This window comes from Bubalus bubalis, chromosome 21 (genome assembly GCF_019923935.1).
Source record: "Bubalus bubalis isolate 160015118507 breed Murrah chromosome 21, NDDB_SH_1, whole genome shotgun sequence".
Classification (NCBI taxonomy): Eukaryota; Metazoa; Chordata; class Mammalia; order Artiodactyla; family Bovidae; genus Bubalus; species Bubalus bubalis.
The window spans coordinates 42,906,323-42,921,691 of record NC_059177.1 but is presented as its reverse complement, the minus strand read 5'-3'; the positions used below and the strand labels follow the sequence as shown (position 1 = coordinate 42,921,691).

Genomic DNA, 15,369 nt, shown 5'->3' with positions numbered 1-15,369 from the left:
ATCAATAGTTTATTCATTTTCGTTGCTGAGTAGCATTCCCTGGTATGGAAGTAGCAAAGTTTAAACATACACCTGTTGAAAGACATTTGGCTTTTCTACTTTGGGGGTATTACCAATAAAATAGCTGTGAACATTCATGTAAAAGTTACTGTATAGACAGAAGTTTTTGTTTCTCTGGAATGAATGTCCAGGAGTGTAGTTTCTGGGTCATAATAATGGCTGCATGTTTTAATTAAAAAAAAAAAAAAGTTGCCAAACCATATTATAGAGTTTCAGTGCCATTTAAAATTCCCACCATTAATTTATGTGATCCAGTTTCCCTATTTGGCTATTTCCCTAGCCAACATTTGGTGTTATCATTATTTTTTTGTTTGAGCTATTCTGATGGAAATACAGTGATATCTCATTGTAGTCTTACTTTGCATTTGATTGATGACTGGTAATGTTGAATATCTTTTTCTGTGCTTATTTGCCTTCTGTATATCCTCTTGAAAGGAATGTGTATTCTGCTGTTGTCGAATGGCGTGTTCTATAAATGCTGATTATATTTGTTGGTTGATGATGATGACATGAAGTTCATATTTTATGACAGGACAAGAAAAAACTGAGATGTAAAATTTTTTTTGCCCATTTGGGCCTCCCAGAGCACTCTCCTGTAGTATGTATTCTGCTTCTGCATTAACTAGACCTGTTTAGGAAACAACATTCCTTCTTCTTCTTGTAAGAAGTCACCATAATCACGACTTGTTTTGTGTGACTTGTTTCTTACCTGCAGATCTGGGTTGTGTAAACAGTTGATATGTCATTTGGTGAATAACTGTCCACAAAACTTGTGGAACTGTGCCTTGACCTCTAATAGGCCCAACAGTCCTCAAGAGCTTTCTGAAAGAATGTCTCCTGGGTTATAGTCCCCAGGTCTTCAATAAAAATTTTCATGGTTTGCTTAGGTCAACTGTTGATTAATTTTTCATCAGCAGTGGTTTTGTTGACTTCTTCTCTACCCTTATGGGTTTCTGTTGTTCTATCAGTTGCTGCGCGAGGGGTGTTGAAATCTCCGACTCTAATGGTGTATTCGTCTATTTCTTCTTGCAGTCCTTGTCAGTTTTTGTTTCACGTGTTTTACAGCTCTGGTGTTTGAATGTGCATACACATTCAAGATTGCTGTGTCTTGGGGACTTCCCTAGTGGTCCAGTGGTTAAGACTCCATGCTTTTAATGCAGGGGGCACGGGTTCATCTCTGGCTGGGGAACTGGGATCCCACATGCCCCAAGACTGCTGTGTCCTGCTATGACATTACCCTTTTATCTTTATGCCCCTGTCTGTCTCTAGTAATCTTTTCTGAAGTTTACTCTATCTGATGCTTTCACATCATATTTTTGATCCCCTGATTTGGGTTTTATAATAGAGACATTTTTGTCCTTCTTTTTTAGGAATATATCATTCGGGTACAAAGAGGAATTTCCGTAGAAAATAGCTGGCAGGTAAGTTGTTTTTTTTTTTTTTTTTTTGGTCATAGGAAAAATATTTAAACAAAATTCTGGCCTGGAATCATCTAAAAATCTGCAAAAACTAAAACACACAAAAATATACATCATATTTCTTTTATAAACTTTAGATCTAAGACATCTCTTACAAAAGGCTTTTCTGTTCTCAGTTGTTTGGTTTAATTCATGTAAGATGTTACCACAGAGAGTAGGAATGTGTTCCCCAGTTGGACACAGAGTAAGCAGAGTAGGCAACTGACTTGTTTTGTTCCTCGTGTTGATTAATTCAGGCCTCCTCCCCTGAAGCCATGGTGTGGGTAGGGCAGGTTAGTAGTCAGTCCACCAGTTTGAAAGATGAGATAGTGCCCTAGTCATTGTGCAGTTCGGATGCTGCATTTCATGGACTCTTAAATCTAGTCATGGGCAGTTTCTAGTTCTAGGTCCCGCACTGACCACAGGTGATGTCTGTTCACAGCTCCAAGGCCTGCTTTCCTGATGGATTGCCTCAGAGAAAGAGAACTTACTATAGATCTAGAGGTCCTTTCCAACCCAGTTGACTTGCAGAGAGTGGCTGAATTCTATACAGGAGCCATTTCTTTCCTGTTGTAGTAATTATAATGACCTTTGTATTCTGTCTTCCAAAAATCTTACCTTGTCCTTCACAGCCCGGCTTGAACCTTACCTCTCATCTTAAGAAGTCTTTGACTTCAAAGGCCCGTACTTAGTCTTGTATTTGCCTGAAAATTCTAACTACTTTTAGCTGGAATAATTATAACATCACAGACTTGATGGACATGAGTTTGAACAAGCTCCTGGAGTTGGTGATGGACAGGGAAGCCTGGTGTGTTGCAGTCCATGGGGTCGCAAAGAGTCAGACATGACTGAGCGACTGAACTGAACTGAGCATTTATTGTTAGGCAGTGGCTCAAGCACATTAATTCACTTAGCCCATTAAAGCCAGTTCTGTGCCATCACATTAGCCTCATTTTGCATTCAAAAGGCAAGTAACTAGTCCAAGATCACACTGAAGTCTGTGACGGAACAAGGTTAGAATTCAAGTATTCTCTGTGCCACCTTTTGCTCCCTTGCACTTATTAGGTATGGCCCCATGTTTAACTTTTTGATATATATGTATGCCAAGCAGGCCCAAGGACAGTGTCCTACGAGAAAAATCAACCTTATATGTAGTCTTGTAAATCCAGTGCTTTAGAGGCCTGGGGAATACTTAATAAAAATGTAGATACTTAACCTCCTGAATTTGTTTCCCTTTGGGTGGGTAGGGTCCTCGATGATCTCCAAGAAATTCTTCTGCACACTAATATTTGAAAATCATCAGTAAACATTAGAAAAGCTATTTGAAAGCCAAATAGCTTCCTTCCCCTCTGACTGAAGAGCTAGTGTAATTTGAGGTGGCATAATCAGTGGCATCAACATAGCTAAGAGAAAACGTGTGGACAGTGGGTGTGGACTGTTAGCCAGGAGGGGAATTGGTGAAGGGTGGTGCCAGCAGGTGCATCCAGTCTCTAAACTGGTGTGGTCTCAAAGAGGGGCAGTTTTATTCAGGGCAAAGATGGAATAGCTTCAAAACTGTCTACATCCATTTACTTTGTTTTCATGTTCAGTTAAACTTTCTTTTTTTTTTTTGGTAAATTATTAACTCATCTTTCTAGTTAACTAGGTGCCTAGGTAATTGAAAAAAAAAAAAAAATTAAAGGGCTATTCACCCTCAAAACATCATCCTTCTCTCTTACCTGTTGGTATCTTGCGAGTTTGGCTGTCATTAACCAGTTTCCCACAGCCCAGCCAACTCAGGGACACTGCTTGGTCTGTTTTCTGGGGCTGCCAAGTGAAACAAGTTAGGCTCCAGGTATAAGCCCTGCTACCCTTAATGCAAGTGCCTTGACTCCCTTGATGCAAGTGCCTTGACTCTAGAATGCCAATAAGTATTAAATAAGGAAATGAAAATTGATGGTTTGTGCTGAATCAAAACACCACTGTTTTCTTTCTTACAGATTGTTAGGAGATACAGTGACTTTGATTTGCTGAACAACAGCTTGCAGGTAATTATTCCAAAACACCAATGACACACATTTATTGCTTGGGGTATCTTAGAAATGGGTTGGAAATGGCAACGTCAGGAACAAGAAGTTATTAGATTTCCCTAGCAAAGGAGATAAGCTCATACTTCAAACAGATGATGTGTGACTCTAAAAATAAACTTGGGGAATAAATGTCATTTATAATAGTCGGCTACCTTTGTGCCAGACTGCGTCCTTAACCGCAATCATGGGATGCTGTGTGTTACCACCTCTTCACAGGTTAGAAATGCCTAGATGGACAATAGAATTGTTCACTGAGAGCGGGGACTCGCAGACTCTCTTAAACTCGGCCACATAGTCAGCAGTACAGATCAGCACTCAGCAGTAACTAGAGACGCAGCCTTTTTTAGCATTAACTTTTTTCCCTTAAATATGTATTTCTAGATCTCTTTGGTTAAACGTTTGTAACTTGGTGGCCATAATGGAAAGAGGGGTGAGCTGGAAACACATCTGGCACTGCTAGTGTCCTAGAGAAGTGTGGCCCCGGGGCAGTGCTGGCGGCCCTACCACACCCTCACCTGGCAGACGGGTCTTCAAGCGCCAGGATTATTGAAGCCCACTGGGGCTTCCCTGGTGGCTAAGGCCATGATTCAAGAAAGATCTGCCTGTAATGCAGGAGACCCGGGTTCCATGCCTGGGTCGGGAAGTTCCCCTGGAGAAGGAAGTGGCAACTCACTCCAGTATTCTTGCCTGGAGAATTCCATCGACAGAGGAGCCTGGTGGGCTACAGTCCATGGGGTCGCAAAGAGTCAGACATGACTGAGGGACTAACAGTTCCACTGTCACTTTCATTGGGCCTTTATTGTATCTCAACTTTGAATGGTGGCATAAACCCTTGAACCGGCGTGCTAGCTCATGACTAGCTCACCCGGGAGGTGCACTGTCTCATCACTGATTCTGAGTGATCTCTGATCCTGTCCACAGAGGGCAGGAGGATGGAGGGCTGGGAGGGAGTGTCATGCTGCCTTTCCATCAAAAGGCCGTTTTTTACTGACCAGCCTTTGGAAAAAGAGCATTTGTAGAGTCCAGACTTTCACATTATTTACAACACTGCTGAATGCCATGGTCTCCATCCAGTAGAACTGGCCTGAGTGTCTGCAGACCTCTATGTCATTGATGTATGGTCTTCTTCACACATGTTGTCTGTCTCCATTTTAATTGTAGTGTGACCAGTTTAAATATTCAGATCAAATATCGGCAGAGATCAGATTCTCAGAGATGGCTTTAATTGGTTTCACTTGTGGATTTTAAGAGCATAGTCTTTCCACTCAGACAAAAACTGGGCATCTGATGACTATTGTAGGTAAGCCACTGACTGACATGCTGTTTATTCCAGCAGTGGATCTTCCCCACAAGGCTCTCCAGACATTTCCATGTGCTCAAAGTGGCATGAACATCTGGGAGCTAATGTTGGGCCTACTATGTGCTTTCATCTTTATGCACAAGTGAACACTTGCCTGGTTTTAAAAGAAACGGTTGTGATTTTGTACAGTGCTATTCAGCCAGGGCTGAGTAAGAATCCTGAGAGAGATCCTTCTGAAATGGAAACTGCCTGGGCCTAGACCTCACGAATATGGGGTGGGAAGGAAAGTCTTATCTCCTGTTTGTTCTTACTTTGGGCATATAAAGTTGAATCTCCATGACTATTCAGTTACAGCCTTATTTAATATAATAGAAATTTATTTTTACATCAGTGTAATTTTCCCTTATAAAATGGGCACTTTCAATGTGCATCTTATTTCAAATGCAAATATTCACATGTATTGATGTTGGCTTGTGTTGGGCAGGATATGGCCAGACAGCACTTCAGTGGGAGGTTTTCCTGGATCCAAGTAAACAGACAGAAGAAAGTACATACAACTTTTTGGCAGCAAAATAATTTCAAAACAACCTCCATAAAACAGACCCAAAAGACTCCAAAACCACAAAATAAAACTGTGACTATGAATTTCAGTTTCTGATTACCCTTCTGACAGATAAATGAGTTCCTGCTGAAGGAAGAGAAATATAATACACATATGCAGGGTTGTTTGAATCCAATAGAAAAAATATCTAAGTGAAATAAAGCACCGTGTAAAAGTATACATGCAATATAATAATTACATGAAATGTTTAGGAAAAATGGTTGGGAGGAAGTATGCCAGAATGTTAACAATGAGGACCTCCAGGTGGCAGGATTATGGGTTCTGTTGTTTTTTTTTTTTCCCCTGGTCCTTTGTACCATTCTGTACTTTCCAGGTTCAGTACAAATAAGCACGGGCAAGTTATATAAGTGGAAAAACAGAAGAAGAGCTGTATTTTCCCAATTTTTTATAGTGAATATATCTTGTGATAACAGTGAAGAGAAACCACTACCTTATTTTAAAGGCGCCATCAAATCAATGACCATACAGGGAGATAGAATGAGACACAGGAAAAGACAGCAGCAGGAGCTACAGTGATGAGAACTGTCAGGCTTGAGACGGGGACCCAGTCTCTGCCTGGGCTCTGGTACTTCCTCTCTGTCCTCACTGTCTCCATATGAAGCTAAGAGGCTGAACCAGATGACTTTTCAGGTCTCTTATAGCACAAATGTTTTGTGATTTGGTTTCACTGCCCATTTTTCACATGGGAGAGACTCTACTGAACACTGGAGGGAAATGGGGACAAATTAGGGTCTGATGAGCACTTAGCACTCCTTGGAATACTTGCTGGAATGGAGTCCAAGGCAATTTGCAGATCATTAACGGAAGTGAGACATTAGCTGATTCAGAGGTAGAAGATTTTTTCCTCCAGACAAAAAAGCTAGTTTTCTTGAAACTGATAGAGTTTGCCATGGAGTTTAGAAGTTTTGGCTAGGCTAGCAAGAGTTAGGTTATGGGCTCGAGACCCCACTTTGCCTGTCAATCCCACTTTGCTTTGTCACTCTGCAGGTGTTGCGAGTAGAGGAACTCTGGGGATGTCTCTGCTGGCTTTACTGTTCTCTTTCCTTTATACAGGGAACTCAAGAATGGAATCCAAAGGGCACTTTAAAAAGGGAACAGTTTTTTAAAAAATGTCATGATGAGGTGACTTTGCTTGAAGCCGTCCCTGTGGAGGTGTCTAGGAAGTCAGTGGCTGAGGGGCTTCATCATATATGTGCTAGTATTCTCTCACCCTCCTTTCTAACAAGTCACAGGAGTTCTAAACTTTATATTCTGTGATGGGTAAGCATTTGAGAAATTCTGGGAGAAGCTGAAAGAGAAAGTTAGCTTCTCTTGAATGCTAGCCTCCTGTCAAAGGCAAGACTTTAAAATCACACTCAGATTGCAAAGTTTCAACACTTGGAGAAAAATTTCTTGTGAGAACCCAAACCAGGGCAGAAAAACACCTGCCATGTGCCTAGCAGACTGACATGGCAGAGACACTCTACTCACAGCTGTTGGCGAAGAAGTCTTTGTTTTACCTGCTGATTTGGAAGAGCTGATGAGGTATCTGGGCAGAGCAGTACATTTCAGTTCAGTTCAGTTCAGTCGCTCAGTCATGTCTGATTCTTTGTGACCCCATGGACTGCAGCATGCCAGGCTTCCCTGTCCATCACCAACTCCTGGAGCTTGCTCAAACTCATGTCCATCGAGTCAGTGTGCCATCCAACTATCTCATCCTCTGTCGTCCCCTTCTCCTCCTGCCTTCAGTCTTTCCCAGCATCAGGGTCTTTTCCAATGAGTCAGTTCTTCACATCAGGTGGCCAGAGTATTGGAGCTTCAGCTTCAGCATCAATCCTTCCAATGAACACCCAGGACTGATCTCCTTTAGGATGGACTGGTTGGATCTCGCAGTTCAAGGGACTCTCAAGAGTCTTCTCCAATACCACAGTTCAAAAGCATCAATTCTTGGGCACTCAGCTTTCTTTATAGTCCAGCTCTCATGTCCATACATGACTACTGGAAAAACCATAGGTTTGACTAGATGGACCTTTGTTGGCAGAGTAATGTCTCTGCTTGTTAATATGCTGTCTAGTTTACCTAAAGAGAAATGATGCTTGACTTAAAAAATAATAATAATTTTTTTTTAAGCTTGTAGGCCACAAAGTTTGAAACAGATAGCTTGTCTAATTCATTCTGACATCCCCACTGTGAGTGAAAAAAATAGCCCTTTTGGGGTTTAAATCTGATCTTGTCAGATGTGACTTTCCATTCTGAGTAACCCGGGCTTCAGCTAGGTCTGCTCTCGAGTGAGTAATGCAGGCAGATGTGCTGATATTGGCTGATGGTACCCACTCTTTAGAGGTAGCTGATCTAAAGCAGGTAGATAAGTCCTTTTAGACATTTTTCGTGTATATGTAACTGTATGCCTGGGCTTACACATAAGTGCACACAGACACGCAAATGAGATTATATCTTGCAACTTATTAAAAGAGTTTTTAAAAGAAATAAATCAATTATATTTTCGGTAACACATTAGCATTGATTCCCTTATATTACGCAGTGCTCCTGAACAAAAATAATAATAAAACAATTGACTTGGATGTGTACCAGAGGAGTGATGTGCTTTCTTCATAACTTTGCTTTTCTATTTAGTTAATAAAGAAACTGCTATTCCATAAAGCGTAATTGTATGAGAGAGGAAAACAGCCTGAAATTGAGTGTCTTATCTGGCAGTGAATTTGGCCATGGTTGAAAATTCACTCTAAGTGTGTTCTGACATATTTTCATAAGTATGTTGTAGAAACAGGCAGTTCAGAATTATCAGCCAACCTTTTCATCTTGCCTAATTCAAGTTCAAGGCCTAATTGAAGTCCAAGATCTTCATTGTTTGAAAAAATGGAGTGAAGCAGGCTCAGTTAGGTTTGCTCACATGGATGATTTAGACGACATGCTTGTCTGAATTCAAGATGCCTTTCTGTTTTAGACCTTTCCCTCGATCCGTACACATGCCACTTGGACCACTCTCAGCACAAGGGTAGACTAGTACCGCTCTTTGAAAGCAGTTTTTTGCTCATTAAATTATGATACCAATCTGATACTTTGTTTTTTACGTTTAAAAAATAGACTTAAAGTTTTAAATGATCTGGAAAATGGTAGTAGATTGCACACCTGCATTTATTTTTCTTTTCTCCCCAAGCCACTCTAAAACAACAGTAAATTTGATCTTGTGTATGTACACACACACACACACCCCTTCAAGGACAAATAGGAGAGGAGAAAATTATAACAAAAACATTAAAAACTAAAAATCCAGTGGATGAGAGCTAACTAATTAAGCAGATATGGGAAGGCAGAATTACGAGATGGCAGTAAGGGTGGATAAACCCACTGGGTCCCAGTTTTCACCACAGAACCTCCAAAAGGTTGACAGCAACAAGTGCTACCTCCAACGTGGGGTGAGGTCAAGCTAAAATCAGGAGTTAAAAGTATGTTTAAACAGTTGGATTCCCAGAGCTCCCCATCTGAGCAACTTATGCCTGCTCTTCTCCAGTGGAGAAACTGGGTTTTTTTCCTCTGCAGAGGGTTGAGCATTCTTTGGACTGGAGAATGCAGGCACAGTTGGAAATATTTACATAATGAAGAGGAGACCTGTCCAAATAAAGACATTTTTTATTAACGTGCAAGGTTTCAAACAATTCTCCCTTTCTAGGAAGCTGACAGAGGGTATCTCCACCAAAAGTGAGGGGATTACCTAAGATAAAGGCAGGCATGGATATGGAAATGGGGTTTAGCAGGAGAAAGGACAGAGGCTTCTCTAGCATGGTGGTGAAGGGAGGTCCTGGGATGCCAGTCTTGCCGCAGGTCTAGGGACCACCTGTCCTGCGTGGAACAGGTTGCTGGGTTCTGGAAAGTGCTCTTCAAGAAGATGACTGATTCATCTTTATATCTCAGTGTGTTGAAGAAAGGCTTAGATGGAGAGTTTGGAGTTGAAGAGAAAACTAGAAAAAAAGAAGTTGACAGAAAGGAGTAGTAAGCATGCTCTTTGGCTCAGTTGTGAGTATCATTTACCTAATGTAAGCGTGCATGCTGCACTTATTTAAATGATAGCATCATGATGGTGGAAGAATTAGGTCTAGAATGTGTGTGGATGAGATCAGGTTGTGAAAGAGAACTTAACCCTCATCTCCTATAATGAGAAACTTGCAGATAATGCCTAAAAGTGAAAAATCGAGGCATAACAATGTAAACCGTCACTTCTTCCAAAAGATCAGCTGAAAGAGTTAGATGTGGCCACCGTTGGGGAGTGGGGAATGGATATGTCACCTTTCGGCTGGGGTGGTAGGGGGCGAGCATCATGGGACTGCCAGCAGTAATAAACAAAAGTATTTGACTCTCAGAAAATATGTTCATGTGTAAATTTCATTTAAAAAATTAAGTCTTAAAGTGCTACACTTAGTATTTTATCAGTTCTAAGATGCACAGGTTTTCACATTTTTACAATACAACTGATTAGGATGTATCCTGAAATGTTTTAGACCTAACGAAACCTATTGGCACAGGGATTCTGCTATTCGGTCTTATTTGGGGATGACGTGAGTATAATACTTTTCTTTTTTCTTTTTAATTAAAGATTGCAGGCCTAAGTCTACCTCTTCCTCCCAAAAAATTGATTGGTAACATGGATCGTGAATTCATAGCTGAGAGGCAGAAAGGTCTTCAGAATTATCTCAACGTTATCACCACAAATCATATCTTGTCTAACTGTGAGCTGGTTAAGAAGTTTCTAGATCCAAACAACTATTCTGCAAACTACACTGGTAAGTAGAAAGATCTATCAGCTACATTCCTGGGACAAAAGAGGCACTTTTCTTTGCCGTAGAAAATATATGTGGGACAAACTCTCCTTCCAGGTGGGGAGATGTGTTCTAGGACATTATTCATCTGCTAATACTTACCTGATTGTAATTTACTGTAGATATCTAAGAAGAACATATTTTTAAACTGGAAGATAATTGCTTTACAATGTTGTGTTAATTTCTGCTGTACCATAAAGTGAATTGGCTGTATGTATACGTATATCCCCTCCCTCCTCAGCTGCTGACCACCACCCCAACCCACCCTCTAAGTCACCACGGAGCGCTGAGCTGAGCCTGCTGGATTTTATTGCAGTTTCCTACTACCTCTCTGTTTTCCTTATGGTAGTGCATATATGTCAGTCCTAATCTCCCAACTCATCTCACCCTCTCCTTCCCCCACTGTGTCCACATATCCATTCTCTTTGTCTGCATCTCTGTTCCTGCCTTGGAAATAGGTTCATCTGTACCATTTTTCTAGACACACTTATATGTGTTAACACACGATATTTATTTTTCTCTTTCTGACTTACTTCACTTGGTATGACACACTCTATGTCCATCCATGTCTCTATAAGACAGAAATTATTCTAAAATGTTTTTAATGCCTGTTTAGAAAAATACAGAAGGGAACTTGTCTGTGTACAAAGTCTTGTCATTATTTTATTCGCTGACAAAACTGAGAGTAAATAGTCCACAATGATCTGTACAGTAATGTCAGTTTGATTTATATTTGCCTGTTTTTGTGTTTACAATATATATTATGCCTGGCTCTTCTGGGAATTACTTTAAACACAATAGTGATTCAGAAGGGGCCTTTCTGTGTCTTCCCAGTTGCTTGCTGAAACCTGCTGTGAGCAAAGCCTAGGGAGCAGGTGGTTCCTTTCCAAACCTTCCCTGGACAGAGCAGCAGCCAGAGGCCTGAGTGGGAAAGGGTGCCAGTCACACACACGGCCAGCAGCAGTTCTGTAAGCCCATTGTCAGCAGAATGAGTGATTAAATGTTTAATACACTCTGGCATGGTCTTGAACAGGCCAATAGAAGCTGTTGTAAAACCAAACCAGTGACTAGAATTCAGCCAATTTGTTAAAGCTAAACCATGCTGAGAGTCTAAGTGGAACACTGGGTATCATTAATAAGCTGATTTCCTTGCTAAGAGAATAGACTGTTTAGAGACTACATTTTGGGTCCTTAGAACACTCCTTTTGAAGTAATTAGAAGGAGACACTTTTATTCTTGTGTCAGTTAGAGGGAAACAGAGGACTGCTTATCAGGCACGAAACTTTTCTTTATCTTATTTTTAATTAATTAATTAATTAATTAATTTTTGGCCATGCTGGGTCTTCGTTGTTCTAGTTGTGATGTGTGGGCTTCTCACTGTGGTAACATCTCTTGTTTCCGGGCATGGGTTCTAGGGCATGAGGGCTTCAGTAGTTGTAGTACGTGGACTCAGTAATTGCAGCTCCCAGGCTCTAGAGCACAGGCTTAATAGTTACGGTGCATGGACTTTGTTGCTCCTAGGCATGTGGAATCTTCCCGGATCAGGGATCGAACCGGTGTCTACTGCAGTCTACCAGGGAAGCCTGAAACTTTTCTGCATAATGGAATCACCTGGGGAGCTTTAAAAAAAATTCCAATGCCCAGACTGCATTCATGCCAGTCAAATCAGAATCTCTGTGGATGGGGTTCATAGTTTGTAAGCCCGCCCTCCCCAGAGATTCTAATATGCAGCTGAGTTTGAACACCACAGTTGGAAATTGCTACTCACATCATGGGTCCTCTGACCAGCCGCACTGGCATCATCGGGAGCTTGTTAGGGATGTAGCATTCATGCCCCACCCCAAACCTAGAATCAGGATGTGGTTTTTAACAAGGTCCCCAGGTTATGTGCATGCATATTAAAGTTTGAGAAGCCTTGCAGGAGAACATGCCTGTCATCTTCTAGGGAAAGTGCCTGCAGGGGTAAGAAAGTGCCTTTATAGAAAGCAACCCACTAAGGGGAAGTTTATTTCAAACTCATATTTGCTGTAAGTTATGAAACTGAACAAGGCTTGCATTTTTACCCCACTTGTTTCTTGGAGCTCATTGGGAAAAAAGCATCACCGGCCTGGGGCTCCCAGGACAACTCGTGTTCTTTCAGAGCAGGTCTCCCTTGGCTTTCATTTCACCTTACTTCACCTCACTTGTTCCAGGACTGTCACACCATGGACTCTGGGTTGACTTTTATCGAGTCCCTTGCAGCTCAGCCCTGTTCACTGGTTTGTTTGTCCACGTCGTTTCCTGACAGTGTCTGCTAGTGTCCTCCTGAGGTCACGCGTCACGGTGTGCTGTACATGTGATGATGCTGTCCATTCCGTACGCTTAACTCTCTGCCCTGCCATCCATGTGCTAGGTGTGGGGCTAGGAGTTGGGGTACAGGTGTGAGGAAAATGTGCTCCTTGTTCTCAGGGAGCTTGTACTAGAAATACCTTGAGTTGCCAGGGGATCAGAGCTAGCAGGGACCTTGCAGCAGATGCATTTAGACTAACCCTCTTGTTTTATTTTTTAATGTAAGTTTTTTGTTGTTCTCCTTCCAGTTTTATTGAGATATAATTAACATACAGCACTGGATATGTTTAGGTGTACAGCATAGTGATTTGACTTACATACATTGTGACATGAGGATCACAGTAAGTTTAGTGACCATCCGTCATCTCATAGAGATGCAGATTAAAGTAGGAGAGAAAAATTGCTTCTGTGTGATAAGAACTCTTAGAATTTACTCTCTTAGTAACTTTCATGCATAAGGTACAACAGAGTTAGTTACATTTATCATGCTGTGTATTGCATTCCTAGTACTTATTTATCTTATAGCTGAAGTTTATACCTTTTGGCCACCTTCATTCAATTCCCCATCCTCCTACCTCCAGCCCCCACCTCTGGTAACCACAAATCTGATCTCTTTTTCTGTGCGTTTTTGAAGAATAATTGACCTGCACTACTGTGCTGGTTCCTGTTACACAACATTATGATTTGATGTTTCTATACCTGTCAAAATAGTCATCATGATGAGTCTACTTACATATGTCACCATAAAAAGATATTACATAGTTATCAGCTGTATCCCTCCATGTTGTTGCAAATGGCAAGCTTTCATTCTTTTTTGTGACTGATTAATATGCCACTGTGATACTTAGGTTGCTTCCACATCTCAGCTTCTGTAAATAATGCCACAGTGAACACGGTGGTGCGTATATTTTTTTCTAGGTAGTGTTTTCCTTTCCTTCTGGTAAATACCGCGGAGTGAAATTGAACAACCGCGTGGTAATTCTGCTTCTAAAGGTTTTGAGGGCTCTCGTATGGTTTGCTGTAGTGGCTGTTTCAAGTCACCTTCTCATCAGTAATGCACAAGGGTTCTTTTTCTCCGCATCTTCACCAAAACTTGTTATTTATTCGTGGTCCTTTTGATGATAGCCATCATGATGGGTGTGAGGTGATACTTCATTGTGCTTTTGATTTGCATTTCCCTGATAAGTACTGATGTTGAGCATCTTTTCATGTACCTGTTGGCGATCTGTCTGTCTTCTTTGGAAAAATGTCTATTCAAGTATTCTGCCCATTTTTTAATACTGTTTTTTGATATTTAGTTGTATGAGTTCTTTGTATATTTTGGATATTAACCACTTGTCAGATACATTGTTTGCAAATCTGTTCTCCGATTCAGTAGCTGGTCTTTTTGTTTTGTTGATGGTTTTCTTTGCTGTGCAAAAGCTTTTAAGTTTGATTAGGTTCCATTGGTTGGTTTTTGCTTCTTGTGTTTCCCAAGGGGACATATCCAAAAAAACATTGGTAAGACCAATGTCAAAGAGTTTGCCACCTGTGTTTTCTTCTAGGAATTTTATGGTTTTAGGTCTTCCATTTATGTCTTTAATCCATTTTTAGTTTATTTTTGTATATGATGTGAGAGAGTAGTCCAGTTTGGTTCTATTGCGTTTAGCTGTCTAATTTTCCGGAATTTATTGAAGAGGTTGTCTTTTCTCCATTGTATATTCTTACCTCCTTTGTCGTATTGATAGATTAATTGCTGATGAAAGTGCGGGCTCATTTCTGGGCGCTCTATTCTGTTTCTTCATGCTCTGTGTGTGTGCTTGTGCACGTCCTAGTACCATGCTGTTTCGATTATTGTACCTTTGTAGTGTGCTTTGAAATCAGAAGCATGATACTTTCAGCTTTTCTTTTTCAAGATTGTTTTGACTATTCAAGATCTTTTCTGTTTCCATAAAAATTTAGAATTATTTGTTCTAGCTCTGTGAAAAAAGCTAGTGATAGGGATTGCACCGAATCCGTAGATTGCCTTGGGCTGTACAGTCATTTTAGCCATATTAATTCTTCCAGTCCATGAACACAGTATATCTTTCCATCTGTTTGTGTCCTCTTCAATTTCTTTCATTAGTGTCTTAGAGTTTTTAGAGTACAGATCTTTTACCTTTTTAGTTGGATTTATTCTTCTTGATATGATTGTAAATGGAATTGTTTTCTTACTTTCATTTCTTTCTGATAGTTTCTTATTAGTATACAGAAATGTAACCAGTTTCTGCATATTAATTTTGTATCCTGCAACTGTGCCAAACTCATTGAGTTCCAGGAGAACCCTCTCATTTTATACATGAGCAGTCTCCCAAGAAGGGCCTTACCTAGGGTTGCACATTTGTATGATTGTACAAGTGTCTAGTGTCTGAATGTTTCCCAATTAAAATGCTGCTCAGCCCCTGGAACATTGTCTGATCCCTATATCTCCTCCTCATGTGCCTCTCTACATGCTGCTCTTGTCCTGATCTTTCCCTGCTCTTGTCCTGATCTTTCCCCTCTCTCCCAGGATGCCAGACAATCAGGAATCCAAAGGAGATGAGCATGGGAGTGTGAGAAAACTGTCAGAGACTCCTGCCAGAACCCAAACACTCAAGTAGCTGCCGCTATTTAGAGGGCACAGTGCTGATGAAACAATAAGGGTTGGGTGCTGTTTTCAGAGAAGTGCTGATTAATTTCCCCCTTTGCATGAAATTTAGAA

The 15,369-nt window shown here is 40.9% G+C and overlaps 1 protein-coding gene across 13 annotated transcripts in view; it reads left to right on the top strand.

Annotated features, from left to right (window-relative positions):
- Positions 1 to 15,369, top strand: part of PXK (PX domain containing serine/threonine kinase like) — an 81,775-nt gene that overhangs the window by 26,236 nt on the left and 40,170 nt on the right. For all 13 annotated transcript variants that reach the window (XM_025272694.2, XM_025272693.2, XM_025272692.2 and 10 more), the window contains exons 2-4: positions 1,431 to 1,481; positions 3,497 to 3,544; positions 10,100 to 10,286. In XM_025272694.2, coding sequence (XP_025128479.1) covers positions 1,431 to 1,481; positions 3,497 to 3,544; positions 10,100 to 10,286 — 286 coding nt within the window. The remainder of the gene's footprint in view (positions 1 to 1,430; positions 1,482 to 3,496; positions 3,545 to 10,099; positions 10,287 to 15,369) is intronic.